Below are 17,751 nucleotides of genomic sequence, written 5' to 3' on the forward strand. Positions count from 1 at the left end.
CTTGCTTTTCTCATAAATTCCTCAAAACCTCTCCACAGACGATCTTTACACCATTAAATAAACCGATGGGAAAATAGGGTCTTTACTGGATAAAACTTGCTTTTCTCATAGACTCGTCAAAACCTTGCTTTTCTCATAGATTCGTCAAAATAATCAAATGGATAACCTGTAATAAGCATAATCCTTTGGACGGAGCAATAAATTATAACATATATACATGTACTTATGGAAGAACAGTTACTAATTTATTTTGGGGATGTTTCAAAGTTATTGCTTGTCTATATATAATTGCCCCCGGTACTACACATTTGTTATTGTACTTTGCTTAAAAATATCTAGAGAATACCATACTCTTTGAAATGTTGTCAAAATAACTTAAAACCCATGGGCATGCTAGGCCCTATGTTAATCTTTCTGTGTTGTACAGCATGTTTTTTTTATGTTTAAATACTGATTTTGTTATGTTTAATTTGATGGACCATTTATACTTTTATTCCTGTGTGTGGTTGTTTAAGTAGGGAACCCGGCGGCCTATAATACGTTTAAGACAGTCCTCACCTGAGTGAAATCTTTACGTTAAGAAAGGAAATGTTACAATAACCTTTATAAAACAGGTGTTAATTACTTTATTTAACATTTATCCGTACTGACAGACTATTTGTCGTTACACCTAATAAACAAACCTATTCACAAGCAGACGTTAATATTTAACTACCCATCCCACGCTTAACGTTTTCTCAAAGTAGAAGATCAACACCTGAATTTTTATTAAGTCTAAAGGAGGAAAACTCAATGTCATCCACAGTCTTCAACATTGCAAACACAACTTATTGGTCAATTTAAATCAACATTGATGTTATTTTACTGTAAAATGCCTTAATGACCAATGTATCAAAAAGAAAATTTTATTTCTGAAACAATTTATAAATAAAATCCCATTACACATAAACTTAATAGTTTCCTTCAGCAAAATTAGCAAAAATCGTAACATCAGCAAAATTTCTAACATCAGCAAAATAATTCCTTAATATCAGCAAAAACTCTTATTCCTGAAACAACATCAATATTCCCCGATATTTACTAGTTTCTTGTGTGTTCAAGTTTCATTCTGCTGACCATGTGTGTTAGTTGGTCAATATATTGGTCAGTTACCGGTAGTCTATCTTAGATACAAAATAAGCGGTCAGTTCCTGTGTTACAGCCAGTGACCAAAGGGGTGTTTGGTTTATTTAACACATATTTGACCTTTTGTTCTGGGATTTAGTTGTTTATTTAATAACATATTTCTATATTTCCTAGGTTGTTAAACAGTTTAATATAATATCTATACAGAGGGGGGGGGGGATGGCCAAATGGTTAGCACGTGCGCGCCGCGCTGCGCTGTATCATACGGTCTGTCATTGAGTCAACTAGCGGGGTTTCGAATCCCCGGTTGTACGTGACAAGGAGTAGGGTCGCCTGTCTAACCTCATGGGTTTTCTCCGGGTACTTCCGCTTTCTCCCACTGCTAAAGACCCCTACGCGCAAGCGAATTATTGAAATAAAATTAAACCATATGTTAGTCCCGAAATGACCTAGTTTGTGTCGAGTGGACGTTAAACCCCATTTCTCTCTCTCTCCTAGGTTGTTAAACAGTTTAATATAATATCTATACGGGTCTCTATAACATCTAAATCCCAGTCTAAATAAGCCCAGTCAGTGCACAAAAGTAAGACATTAAACTCCATTTTATTTCATACTATAAATCATACTAGAAACTTAACTTACAGGTAGATCCTTCTATTTTATTTTTTTCTAGGGTTGACATTTTTGAACTTATGATACAATCTTTATTTTAATCTTAAAATAGAAGTTAAAGTCCCTTTGTTGTCTAAAATATAGCAAGTCTGGTCCCCCCCCACCCCCCTTGGGTTTGAGTCACGCAAAAATCTGTGTTTTTCACACATTTTTTTTCCAAATAAATGCAAATATTGAGGATGCGCTGCGTAATTTACATGCAGAAAATTTCCCCGATGTGAGAATAATTATAAGAACTATAAAAAACGAAACGAAAATAGGATCTGTGTTCTAATCAGGTTGACAATATAAGATCAATGAACACAGGACATTTTTCTATGTTTTATAATTAGTTAATTTTTCAAAGTTTATAATTAACATATCACAAATCTACACCAAAAAAACTAAAAAAAAATCAAATCTGACCTTTCAATTTATCATTTAATCAATAATCAGTGAAATTTAATTCCACTTGGGTTTTAATATTTAATGAACCTAATTTAACATCCTCCTTTTCAAGAACAATATCAATACATTCTCAATTACGTATATATTTTAAAGTTTTTGGATCATCCATTATTGTCTAAAATTGATTAAAGTTAAAGTCACTGTCAAGGTGCCAAAGGTTCCCCTAGGTATACACTAATGTGAACAAATCTGGACTTTCCCTGATATATAAGCACAGTGCATAAAAAAATAAATCTGAAAGTTTTCTTGGTCGATGCCAGGATTCAAATTGGGAACCCTCTGGTTTTCCAGGTCCACAAAATAAGTACCAGTAATATGAAATGAAATGGGGTTTAATGTCCTAATGGTCTGCTCTGACCGGGCTAATGAAAACCGGCATACGCCATACTGTGTGCTAATAGGGAAATTTTGCCCGGGCAGCAGCGCTATGGCCTACTCTTATATCGAATTCCAACTGCCAAGGCATATTTTATGTGCATGCCAATGTGTGCCATACTGTGTGCTATGAGGGAAAGTTTGCCCGGGCAGTGGCACTATGGCCTACTCTTATATCGAATTCCAACTGACAAGGCATCTTTTATGTGTACGCCATTGTGTACACGGGACCTTGGTTTTTCATCCCATTCGAACAACTAGACAGCTGTCCTTGTCAGTTTCTCCGTCCTGCATCACTGACAAGGGGAAACTATCAGTAATAACATATTTATCTTTACTTTCATGAAGGAAATGAGCGAAACCCAGAAACCAAACATCCTTGTCACATAAACTAAGGATTGAGATATCGAACTCCCTAACATATTACTACACAACAAACCTAAGACACCCTGACAACCACTACTCAAGTCCGCTCAAACACCACAAAATAACACCCCAAGGACTATTACTCATGTCCACTTAAAAACCCCATGAAAAAAAAATTTAAATAAGAATTACCTGTCTGGTTCAAATTTAAAACATATTCTCTATACATTTTGAAATCATTAAAATAGTGTCTTCCGACTCTTCCTGACAGATTTATTTGACAAGCGAACAGTCAAGTACCCAACGAACCAATCGCATACTGACAAAGAGAGGGTAATATATAAAGATATGATTTATAATATATATCTTGTTAAGAAAAAAGGGTTTGACGTGATTTTATTATTAACTCGAGTTAGATCAAAGTTGATATGAATAAAGAGAGAAATGGGGTTTAACATCCACTGGGTAATATAAATAAAGGCATGGTATATGTCACAGGTTAATATGTACATGTATAAAGGTATGGTATACCTGTATTATACAGTCCCAGGTAATAATGTAGGTATAATGCAATGACCTTGTTTACATTGGTTGACCTTCTGTCAAAAATCATGTAATTTAAAGAGAGTGACAATAAATTTATGTAAACAAAATTTGTACAAGAGGGGATTGATCTGATATTTAAAAAGAGAGAGAGAGAGAGAGAGAGAGAGAGAGAGAGGGAGGGTTTAAAGTCCACTAGGTGATTTTGGGACTAACACACGGTTCAGTGTTTCAGATAAACTGTCTCTTTAACATCAATATTGACATTAGCCTACATTTGCTTGCTGTTAAATTAATATATTCGTGACTTGATCATTATAAGATGAATGATAGAATGTTATGGAATGTTATATCTTATAAAGATAATTATTTAAATTAGTAATCTAATCCTTGTTGATTAAACATTGTTCACATTCCAATACTAAACCAATCAGGTATGTAATTTATATATCAATTCAAGGGAGGTAATTCTTCACATAACTAAATTCTTGTAAATTTGTAGCGGTGATAAAAATCAATAGAGAGAGACGGGATATGTCCACTCACACAAACTAGGTCATTTCGGGACTAACATATGGTTCAATTTCATTTCAATAATTCGCTTGCATGTAGGGGTCTTTAGCAGCAGTGGGAGGAAACCGGAGGACCCAGAGAAAACCCATGAAGTTGGACAGGTGATTCTACTCCTTGTCACATCAAGTGGAGGTTGGACAGGTGACTCTACTCCTTGTCACGTCAAGTGGGGAATCGAAACCAAGTCACTTGACTCAATGACAAACCTTCTGATCCAACGCGCACGTGTTAACCATTTGGCCACCCAAACCCCCTAAAAATCAATAGCAATGAAATGAAAAGAGGTTTTTATTGGCCAACTGGGTTAATATAGACGAACATACACCATGAAGTGAGCTAAGTGTACATGTACTATGAGGGGAATTTTGCCTGAACAGTGGCACTACGGTCAGTGATATACACAGGACCTCAGTTTTACATCCCACCCTAACAACTAGTCATTTTCCCCAAAGAAGGTGGAAATTGGGCGAGACAATCTGGAGAGTTTCTCAGCCAACACCCCGATTGAACCAGGGTGCCATTGTTAATGGCGTGGTTTCAATTCCTAGCTTGTGCATGACAATGAGTAAGGATCACCCGTCCAACCTCGTGTGAATTATGGAAATAAACCCCATTTCTCTCGCTCTCTTTATACTATACACACGCTATTTGATCACTGGTCGACTTTTTTCTGATCAATTACAGAACCAGTAACGACCAATACACCAGCGATTGTAGATTCATCGCAGATCAAATATACAAAATGTTAATTCTTCCATTACTAGATGATATTGACGGAGGATAATTTGATCGTGTTTGAACATCATATTCTGGTCATAAACCAGTCTGATAGATTACATCTGGAAGGTTAACGTGACACAAGGGACTGGACAATCAATACTAATTTAGTCCTAAGTGACCAGACACACTTTGTTAGTTAAAGTGACTTATTACATTCATTCAGTCTTTGATGGGGTTCAAAGGTCACATTCAATATAATGGTCACCTCTCTCAAGTGTCATACTCTCAATCTTGAGACAGACAGAAACTGGGTTATTTCGGGACTAACATATGGTTCAATTTTGTTTCAATAATCATAGCTTGCACTTAGGGGTCTTTAGAAGTGGGAGGAAACCAGAGGAAACCGGAGGACTCAGTGAAAACCCAAGAATTGAAACCACGCCACTTGACTCAATGACAGACCTAATGACTCCCTCCCCTCCCTCTCTCCCTCCCCCTCTCTCTCTCCCTCTCTTTGAGGATCAAAAGTATTTTAATAAATGTATGTTTGATTATGGTCTGATCTAAAGCTTTGGCTATATTTAACTTTTATTCCGTCACGTTCAAGCTGTCGATAGAATAACGTAATAAAAACAATTAATATATTTATAGAAAATTGGTTGCTTCATTTACAATAATAAAAACACTAGGCACTTGTTCCAATTGACTAGAAGCTATATTTATTCTGACTTGGGCACTTGTTTAATTGGCTAGAAGCTATATATTTATCCTGACTATCGAGCAAACAGACTATACACTATCAATAATTAATGTTATTACTACAGTACCAATAACAGCGGTCAAAATTACATCTAGAAATAACGAATCTAATCCCAATGGACAAAGTATCACTTAAAAGAACTCTTGACGGAATTCGAAATAGGATAGACCATAGCACCGTTGTACAGGCAAAATTGTCCTCATGGTAAACTGCATGACATATTCCATTCTTTCTTTAGGCCACTTCCTTTTCACAGAGTCCAACAATTTGAACCTGACATTGTCCATGACAGGTGGCTTGAGTCCAGGATAGGTCAGAATTTAAATAATTATTATTGGACGAAACATCAATTAATCTTGACCCCTAGCCTGTTATTTATACAGAACACCATATTTCACAATTAAACAACAAAATTCATTTAATTTATTCCATGTTCAGGAAAGAAAACTGTAATTGTCAATGTTATTGTTAATTATATTTGATAAACGACCAAGAAATAATGTTCTAATTAATCAACCCACAGCCAGTATTGGTATGAGACATCAACATCTGGTCTTGACTGACCATTGATTCGGCACATTCGGCACATGTATTGCATGTGCATCCATTATATGTCATGCATATGTTGCATTCCACCCTGTCCTATGCCATTTACTAGTAATTTAACACCTCGTTCAGACATGTCACTCATGCACGTTATTGATAATTATATTAATCAAACTATTCATAAGGATCCATCGGAAATTTGATTCCTCAAATTAAACACCCTTAATTTTAATTTTTCAAGGAGTTAAATTTCTATTTTTTCAATTAGTTTTTATGTCATGATGGGGTTATAGCGTGTGTTTGAACAGAAGTCAAATATTGCGTCTTTGTTCTCGTCTCAATTTGCATTTCTAAGTATCACAAATGATTTCAGATTGTCTGACAAAAGATTTAACGCGTTATTAAATAGTAAAATGAAAAACAACGTCCTGTTTTAAGCCACTTTTAGTAAAAGAAAGAGAGAAAGAGGAAAGCGGTTTAGTGTCAAATCAACACAAACTAGGACATTTTGGAACTAACATTATTTAAATAATTTGTTTGTGTGTCGGGGTGTTTAGCAGTGGGAGGAAACTGGAGGACCAGAAAAAAACCCATGAAGTTAGACAGGGCGACCCTACTCCTTGTCATGTACAAGCGGGGAATTGAAACCCCACCACTTGACGCGATGATTTAGTAAATGAAGATATTTAAATAAGCACCTAGTTCTATAGTAAACATATAGTTTAATCAATAAATTTGTTGTAATCAAGAATATTATTTTGATTATTTTAAAGGTAATCCTTATACCACTAGAGAGAGAGAGAGAGATGAGGTTTAACGTCCACTCGACACAAACTAGGTCATTTCTGGACTAACGTATGGTTTTAATTTTATTTATTTCAATAATTCGCTTGTGCGTAGGGGTCTATAGCACTGGGAGGAAACCGGAGGACCCGGAGAAAACCCATGAGGTTGGATTATACTACTTGCTAACGACAAGAGGAAATTGTTGAAATGTAGTGTGAAATAAAATCAGTGATTGTTTTCCATATAAATTTGTGTTTTTATATTTTTATATTTTAAAAGGTAATGGGGTTATTTCCCATGAGTTTAATCAGCCTATGATAAACTTGGTATTTGTTGACCTTTACACGTATTTAACGACCTCTAAGACTTTAAGTACAAGACTTGTTTTCCTGTCGAGTTTTCCCTTGTCAGAAAGTAATTCAAAGAAAGGTCTTTACCGCTTTCTTCTTTCTACACACAGAGGTGGATTAAAAGAGGGGGGGGCTGACAGGGCCACAACATTAAAGGGGCCCCCAAATTAGCTCCAAAGCATTTTTGCACCATAAATAAATATATCATTTGTTAAGTTCTGTATACACCAAATCTATCCATCATACTGAATTTGTACGAGTGTGACGGACAATGACCCTATATATTCCCCCTTTTCCTCCGTTGATGAAAGGGTCCAGGGACATTTTGGTCCCATGCAAGTTTAATCTGGCCCTACCTACACAGCGATAAATGTTTCTATATGTCACACCTTAAACTTGACATCCAATGAAACATGTTTTTATACACACACACATCCTATTAAAACACGACAACAGACAGGTCGAGGTTTTTTTTACACATCCCGTCTCACATTTCTTTTATCTACAGATAATTTCATCAAACAAACAAATTTTGGAAATTTATACAAAATACTTAAATAGTCGAGTCATTGTGAATGTACATACATGTACATGTATAACCAAGATTTTCACTAACAGGAAACACTCTCAAAATGGGCGAACGTTTTGGTTGTTTTTAAAATATTTTAACTATGAGAAAATAAAAATATAGAAGGTATAGTTAGTCATTATGTATTGTAAATACATGTACTTTCTTATACATACCGGTATATGTCATCCACTTTTTATGTATTTTTTATCGGTAATATAATGTAATAATGCATAATTTACATGCTGTCTGAAAAGGGTGTTTTATATAATAAAATATATATCTATTTTATCTACCAACTCTTGTCTTCCATTGTAGATTTTATAACTCAAAACATGTTTTCATTAGTCCACTCGGAGCAGAACAGTGAGATGTTAAACACTATTTCATTTATAACTAAAAATATATCCACTTGAGAGTAGCGACTAATAAGGGTTAAATTGATAGTGATCCCTTGATACCCTTGTCAGCAATGATACATCTATAGTTTATAGGTGACATGCATTGGACTATGAAAAATTGAAAAAAAAAAAAAAAAAAAAATCTTCCTACTCTGTTCAAAATTGGTGTAGATTGTGAAGCAAAGACGATTTAAGTACCGGTATCTTTTATTACAATTGGATGACTTTTTCCACCTTATAAGATCGTAACTTATCTAAGCATTAGCTTTTGTTTCGACTTTGAAAGCAATGGAAATGTAGGTGTATTTTATTGTTGTGTTAGTAAGCACCATGAAGGACCACAGCATCAACAGGAATATTGAAAAATATTACATGTAGATCATGATGAAGTACATCTGTACCTGTCGCAGAGTTGACAGATTTATTCTACATCTACACATACATTTCTAAGTGTCAGAACAAAACGTGAGCGACACAGCAATTAATGGACCATAAAAAAAATAACAAAATTTCACATTGTCTAGCTAAACAGGATTATGACCACTGCATTAGACGAGCAAATGGACGAGTATACAGGTTAATTTGAAAAGTATACAGGTGTTAAAGGTTTAACGACCTCTACCTGTATATTATAGACAGGTAGACAGGTGATTCACTGAATAAATATATGTCCTAGTTACCTGATCATCTTACAAAATACCTATCTTATATACCGGTATATCTACTTATATGGATACACCTCGTCTTTATTAGTCCAGTCCAGAAAGTAGGCTGTTAAACCCCATTTCATTTAACAACCATTTATGGATACAAAACAATCCCTTCATTAACTAACTTTAGTTATGTTCTCTCTTTAAATTCAGACACGTTTCAAAAATATTTTTCTATCCGATCGCCAATATGCAAGAATTGAATGAAATGGGGTTTAACATCCTACGTATGGACACAACCATAAACATTCCCTTCATAACTAAACAGGGTCCTGCGGCATAATGAATGCATATTTTAGCCAGACTTGAACTTAAACAGATTTTATCTAGTCTAGTCATATGTTTCATTATGCATATGACCTGATCTACTTCTGATTCAATTTAAACATTAATTTAAATATTAACCACCGAGATAACCACCGAGATAACCCAACCTATTTGTCTACTGTTAAATTCAAATATTCACAAATCAATCATAATCATATCATCCGTAATGGAAAAAAATTCAAATTTACAAAAAAACAATGAAATATGTATACAAATTAAAATCTAATTTACTGAAATGAAATTATTTCCCTTCGAACTCTTAAAAAAACTCAAATAACAGCAGACCAGTAATTACATATTTATCCTAGAAATATGGGTGAATGGATAGCACATGCACGCTGTATCATAAGGTCTGTCATTGAGTCAACTGACATGGTTTCGATTCCCTGGTTGTACGTGGGTTTTCTCTCGTTTCCTCCCACGGCTAAAGACCCCTACACGCAAGCAAATTATTGAAATAAAATTGAACCATGTTTAGTCCCGAAATGAACTAGTTTGTGTCAAGAGGACTTTAAACATATTTCTCTTTTGCTCACTTGTTAAAACGTCCAAGAAGCAGAAGATCTAGAAATGTCTTCCAATATTAAAAGATAAGGTGTCTCCACCACGCGGTCAGCACAAGAGGAATAAGAACAGAGGTAAATGTTTTTCTAGAAACTGCCTGATAAAGGTGTCTCATTAAATCTCTTTGATTGGAAGGGAAGTTGTAAAAACTCATACAAAACTAAAATCCTAAAAACATCTCAACTCATAATTCAATTACCACAGAGACAGTGTCCTTTTATACGCTTCACAGATTTTTATTTTCAAAAGAAATCAGTCACGTTCGTTCGAGTATCATTATAATAGTCATTGAACAATAAGATATATTCGCTGAAGGAAACACGTAGCCAATTGAATAGATGAATTGTTGAACCAGTCAGCTGCTTGCATATTTATTGATATTTTTCATCTACATTAGAAAATATAAAACACATTTATATTCATTTCCCCTCCCTGACCCTCATGTCATTGTTGTATTCCTACCTTTAGACACGACAGCAGCAGGCATGTTGATAAAATTCTTCAAGAAAATAGTCCACTAATATCAGATAAAAGACTAGAAAAGTTTGTGTCAGCTGTGGCCAATTACAAACAGATTCACTGGAGCAGAAAATAAGTCAAATAGTTTAAAAGCCGGTTAATTCACAACATATTTCATAAAACATAGTCCAGTGAAAATATCCAAGAAACTCCAGAATTATAAATGCACAAATTGAGGCAGTGTTCCAGTGAAGGGTTGTAATGCAGGTTCTGACTAGCTGAATACTCAACACAGACAACACAAGTCTGACCAGTCCACTAAAACTTGACCAGAACTAACTCAACATATCATTGGTCACTGCCTTGAATATAGTCAGGTAAAATCACAATTACCCACAATTCATGAGTAATATTCTATTTATAGCTCAGCTATCATCAGTGACTAGTCATCAACATGGCTGCCACTGCATGTGTTCACATAACTTCTGTTGTCTTTAAATAATAATAATATTGATTTACATCTTCTATGACCTCAATATTTTTTCCATTTGCTTTATTGTTTTTTCCTCTAAATATGTAATTAATTTGATATTTTTGGGAGAAAGAAAGTAATAAAATAAGTAAAGTGATTCATTGTTTTATTGATTTTGTAGCAGGGAACATACCAAACATATTTCATCATGGTAGCAGCTGACAGATCAGTTCAATAAAGAAATTGTATTTAAAAAAAACCTGCCGATTTAGCATTTCAAATCTTATTAGGCTTTTTAAACTCTTTAGAAAATAAATCTTTTAAAATCCTTTTCCAAATCCCCGCTTTTTTTAATAAAAAAATATGCATATTTTAATTGTAATTCAATTTTGTTTCTTTCTTTTTTTAAAAAAAATCATGAACCTTAAAATAAATAATTTTCCTTCTATTTGATTTCTAAAAAAATAAAAAAATTATTTTTAACTTATATCACAAATAATGTTGCAAGTGATTTTGAATTTTGATGGTCTATTTCCTTTATATTTTAAAAAAAAAGAATTTTGTAAAAAAATTGGAACTTAAAATTCAAGACTTTTCCTTCTCAATGTGCAAAAAGCAAGGATGAAAAATTTAATTAATGACCCTCTTTAATTAATTAATTAATAATGGTAATAAAAAGAGTCACTTAACCCGTTTTATTTAATTAATGGTTTTCACTCAACTTCATTAATTGCCGTCAACTTTACACACTAATTAACAAACTTAAAAATACCTAAATTGCCATTTCTGCTAAATGACAATACTGAGACTACAAAACAAGAATAGACCATTATCATACTAAAAACATATCATCTTCGTACAGTCAAGGGAACACCTCACATCCTCGTACAGTCAAGGTAGCCTCTCACATCTTCATACAGTCAAGGGAGCACCTCACATTTGACTCACTGACTTAAATTTATCTGAATTTCTTGTATTAAGGTTTTTTTTTATGAAAATGTGGTATATTATGAATATGAAGTTTTAACTCATTTCACTAAACACAACTTTGTGAAAACAGGAGGGGAGAGAGAGAGAGAGAGAGTTTAACCTTCTCTCAACACAAACTAAGTCATTTCGGGACTAACATATGGTTCAATTCCCCAGTTGTGCGTGACAAGGAGTAGGGTCGCCTGTCAAACCTCATGGGTTTTCTCCGGGTCCTCCCACTGCTAACGACCTATACGTGCAAGCGAAATATTGAAATAAAATTGACCCATATGTTAGTCCTGAAATGACCTAGTGTGTGTCGAGTGGACCTTAAACCCCATTTCTCTCTACTGCGCATCAGTTTAAGTGAACATGTTTGTGAGTGAATAAGACCTCTAGACTAGACTGTAACTAATAGGATGAATATCTAAAATGTAACGTCTTTGAAGACACAAGATGAAAAGATGTTTGATTTATAGTAAAGATGACGAAGAGTAATTATACTCTGTCAACCAGTATTAAAGACAGGATTAACCAGTAATTAGTTCCATCTGTCAACATGCTTTGTTTCTGTTAATTACAGGGATAATGTACCTGTTGCTCAGTCTCCGTTAAGACTTCATGATTGATTGTTACAAAGCTTGAATTGTGAATTAAATTATGAATCACAAAACTGCATTATATTTGTAATAGAAATAACAGGGAGACTGCACCACACACTACTACTGTACATACATGTATTGGCGTGCAAAGAGGGGGAGAGGGAACGATGGCCAAATCGAAGGGACAACCACAGAAGGGGAAGTGGCCCCAGGGCATCCAAATCCGAGGAGCAACCAATCAAAGAGGGTGGAGAGGGGACGATGGCAAAGGGGCAACAAATCGTCATTTCTCACATTTCAGTGGTTCAGTGAATAAGACGATGGCTCTCGCTAACTTGGAGATACCGTGTTCCATCCCTGAGTTGGCCTAGAAAGTTCATCATACCTTTCCGGTGTGGTTGCAGGACAGAGGGCCTGGCAAGGGACAGCGTACAGTCGTTCAATGGGACAAAAAACTGAGGTCCTGTGTACACTGTTGTGTGCATAAAAGAACCCTTGGCCAAAATGTCCCTCATAGCACACACCCGTCTCCATTAGCCCAGTCGGAGCAGAACAGTAGGACGTTAAATCCCATTTTATTTTAATTTCTGAGTACTAGACTCAATAAGAGCAGAAATTTGGGACCAACCCCCAACCAAAACACCATCAAAAACTCATTGTAAAAAACAGGAGATATTTGGTCATATATCACTCAATAAGCCAGGTAATCTGACACGAGTTAGAGATGCAGTGTTTAGATCAGTAAGTCAGGCCTCGAGTTCACAAAGCATTTTCAGACTTAAGAATTTACTCAAAATTGTTAGCCTTATTTTAAGTAAATAATAGCCCTTTATAAAACTTGTGTTGTTTTAATGTATCAAATACATCAATAAGAAACTATGTGCAAAGTTTTGTTTTTCTGAAAGAACAGGTAAACCTCTGTGGACCACCTTATGACAGTATGCAATTAGCCCCTGGGTTTTTCTTCGGTTAACTGGAATGATAGTATGCAATTGGCAACTGGGATTTTTTTTCGGTTACTGGAATGATATATGTAATTAGCCATAGGGTTTATATTTAAGGAATGAAGGTAAGAATGAGAGGATAAATTAGTATGATTTATTAGGTGTATGTTTATATCTCCCTAGGGTATATTGATACAGATATAGCTGATCACCTTTACCTATATATATTATATAATACTAGTTGTAGGTTAACACTATATATAATACCTGTACATACTTCTCCAGGCTATATAATACTATATGTAATACCTATATTTCACCTGTAATCACAGGTAACATTCACTGATTAATATAATAACAATCACATCATTTACAGCCTTTTAAAGTCCGGATGTGCCATTAGCATTAACCATTAAAATATCAAATTTCTCACGGCTTAATCCATGTTAGTATGTACTCAGATTGATTATTTAATGAGTAATTAAAGATACATTCCCATAAAAGTATTTATCAGATGATTATTTCCAAAAAAAGTATTGCAATTTTGGTATACATGTATATGGGAAGTAGAGACATCCAATCTTACTACAAAAATACTGGATTCCCTGAAAAACATCCATGAATCATACACTGGACATAATGAGTGGGTGTCACTAATTGTCAGCTTTACGATTTAGGACTGTCTGCTCGAGTGATGTCAAAGGTTGCATGCGTAGCTTGTCTGACTTGTTTTCATTAGGGAGCGCTTAATGTATATGTTGATAAACATGATTGTGAATGGACGTTGAAAAAGTCAGAGACTTAAACGTACAACAGATTCTGAGAGTAACCTGTTGAAAAGAAGTAGGCACGTGACCATCCAAGAATTTACTTGGGATTTGATATTTATAGTAAATGGACAGCAATTAAAGACAACATCATCTTTTATGTAGAATGAATTCTCCTACTTACCGCGAAACAAACATGACATCTTTCTATAGATTTTTTACAGCTTGGGATATTTCCTCGCGGTTATATTAGACCAGATATTAACTCTAATTTCATATCACTTCTTTTCGTCTTAAAAAAATTGACCTAACCTAAAGTTTTCAGTTTTCTACAATTATTTCAGCTGTCAATTGGTTCAGAAGAAGAAAATCCACAGAGTAATAATTAAGCTTACAAGATTTATCTCCCCTTGGTCAACATTTGTTGACAATATGTGGATTAAGGATAATGAGAGAAATAGGGTTTAACATCCACTGAACACAAACTAGGTCATTTTGGGACTAACACATGGAGATCACCCCTTGGTCTGGATATAGGAGTTTAAGACTATGGCAAGTTAAAATATTGATATATATTCAATTTATCATTGATATATGTGTTCCATTAATTTATTTACATTTTTCACAAAATAATAAGTAACTAAAATTTCCATTTTTGAAAAAATAACCAAAATTAATTAAGAAAACAAATTCAAAATATCACTGGTAGATGATCTCTCACCCATCAAAAGATTTTAACCAAGATTATAGGTGGCACCGGCTTTTGACCAGTTTTAACCTGTCTACGGTACCAAATATAGACAAATTTTCATTTCCTCATAACTTTGTAAATAATGAACAGATTTAAACCATTTTTGGTCTGATATTCCTTTTAGAGATTAATTTTTCACACTATTTTAATTTACAACAAATTAACAATCACTCAAATCATATTTACTGACTTTTACTTAGCGTTCTTGTTTGAAAACTATCGAGATTTACTCACAACAGCAAGCTGCTCTCAGCTGCTAAATAACGTTGATGAAGAGAGCCTCCCTCGACCACCTTATGATAGTAATCAAGTATAAGCCATAGGGGTTATATTTAAGGAACAAACGTAAGAACGAGAGGGGTCTAGGCTATGTCTGATCTTCAATCCCTATTCAGATACAAATCCCAATAAACTATTGTTTATAATAAACAATCATGAAGTGAAGCATGTCAAATCTCAAACTATGGTATATGGAATAACCAAATATTACTCTATGTATTACCTACATGTTTAAATCTAAAGCTATGGTATACAGAATAATAACCAAATATTGTACATATATAAACCTAATGCTATGGTATACGGGATAATATTACCTACATGTATAAATCTAATAATCTACATATTACCTACTTGATAAATCAATACAATTACAATAATGGATAAACATCCAATATATTTATATCACACATATTGGAACCAAATTCACATTGGGGGCATATCAGTGTAGCAAGCCAGGGCTTATCCCCGGGGTAATTTAACAAATGACCACCATACTAATACTATTGGTTTTTAAATCACAAAAATATTCGTCCCTTCAAAAGTTATCAATTGTTGGTAAGCTAACAGGGAGAGAAATGGGGTTTAACGTCCACTCCACACAAACTAGGTCATTTCGGGACTAACATGGTTCAATTTTATTTCAATAATTTGCTTGCGCGTAGGGGTCTTTAGCAGTGGGAGGAAACTGGAGGACCCGGAGAAAACCCACGAGGTTGGACAGGTGACCCTACTCCTTGTCACGTACAACCGGGCATTCGAAACCACTCCAGTTGACTCAATTACAGGCCTTAGGATACAGCGCACACGTGCTAACTATTCGGCCATCAGTGTAGCAAGCCAGGGCTTGTTCCCGGGATGCTTTTTCAACAAATGACCATCATACTATTGGTTTTTAAAACACAAAAATATTTGTCCCTTGAAAAGTTATCAATTGTTGGTAAGCTAACATGGCGTAGATTTGTTTTTGTCGCCAGAGACACATTTCATCTTGGAGATAAAAATCGTTATTTTTTCAGATTTTTCTGTAATAAATGTTTAATATTTACCATGTATACAATAAGATATTTTATTTATTATAAATTTTAACACACCCAACCAACCACTTGAAAAGCTCAATATGAATAGCAACTGCACTTTTATGTTTTTTCATGCTCGATGATGCAAACCAATGTATAATAAAGTGAATGACAAACATGTACAGTTGGTTGACACATTCAAAGGAACTGAAATGGGGTTTAAGGTTCATGATAACAGGCATACACCATGCTGTATACTAGATCAGATGTATGAGGGAAATTTTGAACAGAAAATAAAAAATTGACAGAGGAATTATCACATAGTTTTTCAAGTCAAATATTCCCTTTTGTATCTATTTGTATGTAATTTGATGGCTTGTTAACCCTCTGTCAGTAAGTTTAATGTCAGTCGACATATACGACTAAAACAAAAGCCCCTTAACCGTAACGCAACCGCGCCCTTTTCAACAACAATATAACCAAAACAAATGCCCTCCCTATCTGTATCTTATTTTATGGCATGTCAATTTTAATGTCAATCAGTTACGACTGAAATGAAAGCCCTGATCGCAACCCCGCCCTTTTCAACATCATTGATGTTTTATACTACACAATAACCTAAATAATCACTAGCACGGAAAAACTCCTACACAAACAAATTATCTCTCATAATACCATATTATCACATGTTTGTAAATATATCTATAATATACTCTTATTATATAATTACTTACATTTAATTAAATAAATCACATAACGATAACAAAAACAGATGATGATTAATCCACGATTTTACTCACTGACCACGATTTATTATGGTTGGATGGTTTAACCACTGGTCAATAGAAGAAGGACAATCTCTAGCTGTGTGTGTATTTAATTATTCTATGGTATGTAAGAAATGTATATATAATAATAGAATAAATAATATTATGAGTGACTGAATCACAGCTTTCAGTCACATGTGGGAAGGAAATCAACATGGTGTCACCGGGGTCAAGTTTAAAGTTCCTCTAATTAAAATAAAACATCAGCACGATGAAATCCTCATTTGGATAAAATTTATTCCACATTTAAAGCCCCCAACACCCTAGAATAAAATCAGCCTGATGAGAGAGTGAGAGTGAGAGAGAGAGAGAGAGAGATTTAACGTCCACTCGACACACACTAGATCATCTCAGGATTTAGCAGTGGGAGGAAACCAGAGGACCCAGAGAAAACTCAAGAGGTTGGACAGGCGTATCTACTCCTTGTCACGTTCAAGCGGCAAATCGAAACCACGCCACTTAACTTAATGACAGACCTTGTGATGTCACACACACACATTAAACCACTAGAACATCCCTCCACCCCACCCACCCCCACATCCCCCTGCTTGATTAAACACTGTTTCTTTGGGTTAACTTCTTAATTCAACTTCCCAACAGTTTGAAATAAAATTTAGAGTTTAAAGACCATATACCATCAAATACATGTTTATTTCTTAAAAATCGGGTTCAATAATTATTTTAACTGATGATCTCTAAGGTTACAGCCATTTAAAGTCTACATTAGTAGCTGATGCTTTCATACCACAATCTCTATGTTTGTTGGATGAATGAAGTAATTAAATAGAAGTCCTGACTTGTTCCACCATCTCTATGTTTCTTAGATAAA

General features: G+C 34.6%; 1 protein-coding gene across 5 annotated transcripts in view; it reads right to left on the reverse strand.

Annotated features, from left to right (window-relative positions):
- Positions 1 to 17,751, reverse strand: part of LOC126822730 (disks large-associated protein 5) — a 106,593-nt gene that overhangs the window by 42,394 nt on the left and 46,448 nt on the right. Inside the window, exon 1 of one of the 5 annotated variants that reach the window (XR_007680972.2) lies at positions 16,830 to 17,057. The exons of 3 other annotated variants lie outside the window; for them this stretch is intronic. Coding sequence is in view for 1 of the 2 variants with exons in the window: in XM_050551760.2 (XP_050407717.1) it covers positions 10,296 to 10,320 (25 nt within the window). In the remaining variant the exon portion in view is untranslated. Of the gene's footprint in view, positions 1 to 10,295; positions 10,672 to 16,829; positions 17,058 to 17,751 lie in introns of those variants that run through there. One more of the 5 variants, XM_050551760.2, reaches the window with a different exon arrangement.

This window comes from Patella vulgata, chromosome 5, assembly GCF_932274485.2.
Source record: "Patella vulgata chromosome 5, xgPatVulg1.2, whole genome shotgun sequence".
Classification (NCBI taxonomy): domain Eukaryota; kingdom Metazoa; phylum Mollusca; class Gastropoda; family Patellidae; genus Patella; species Patella vulgata.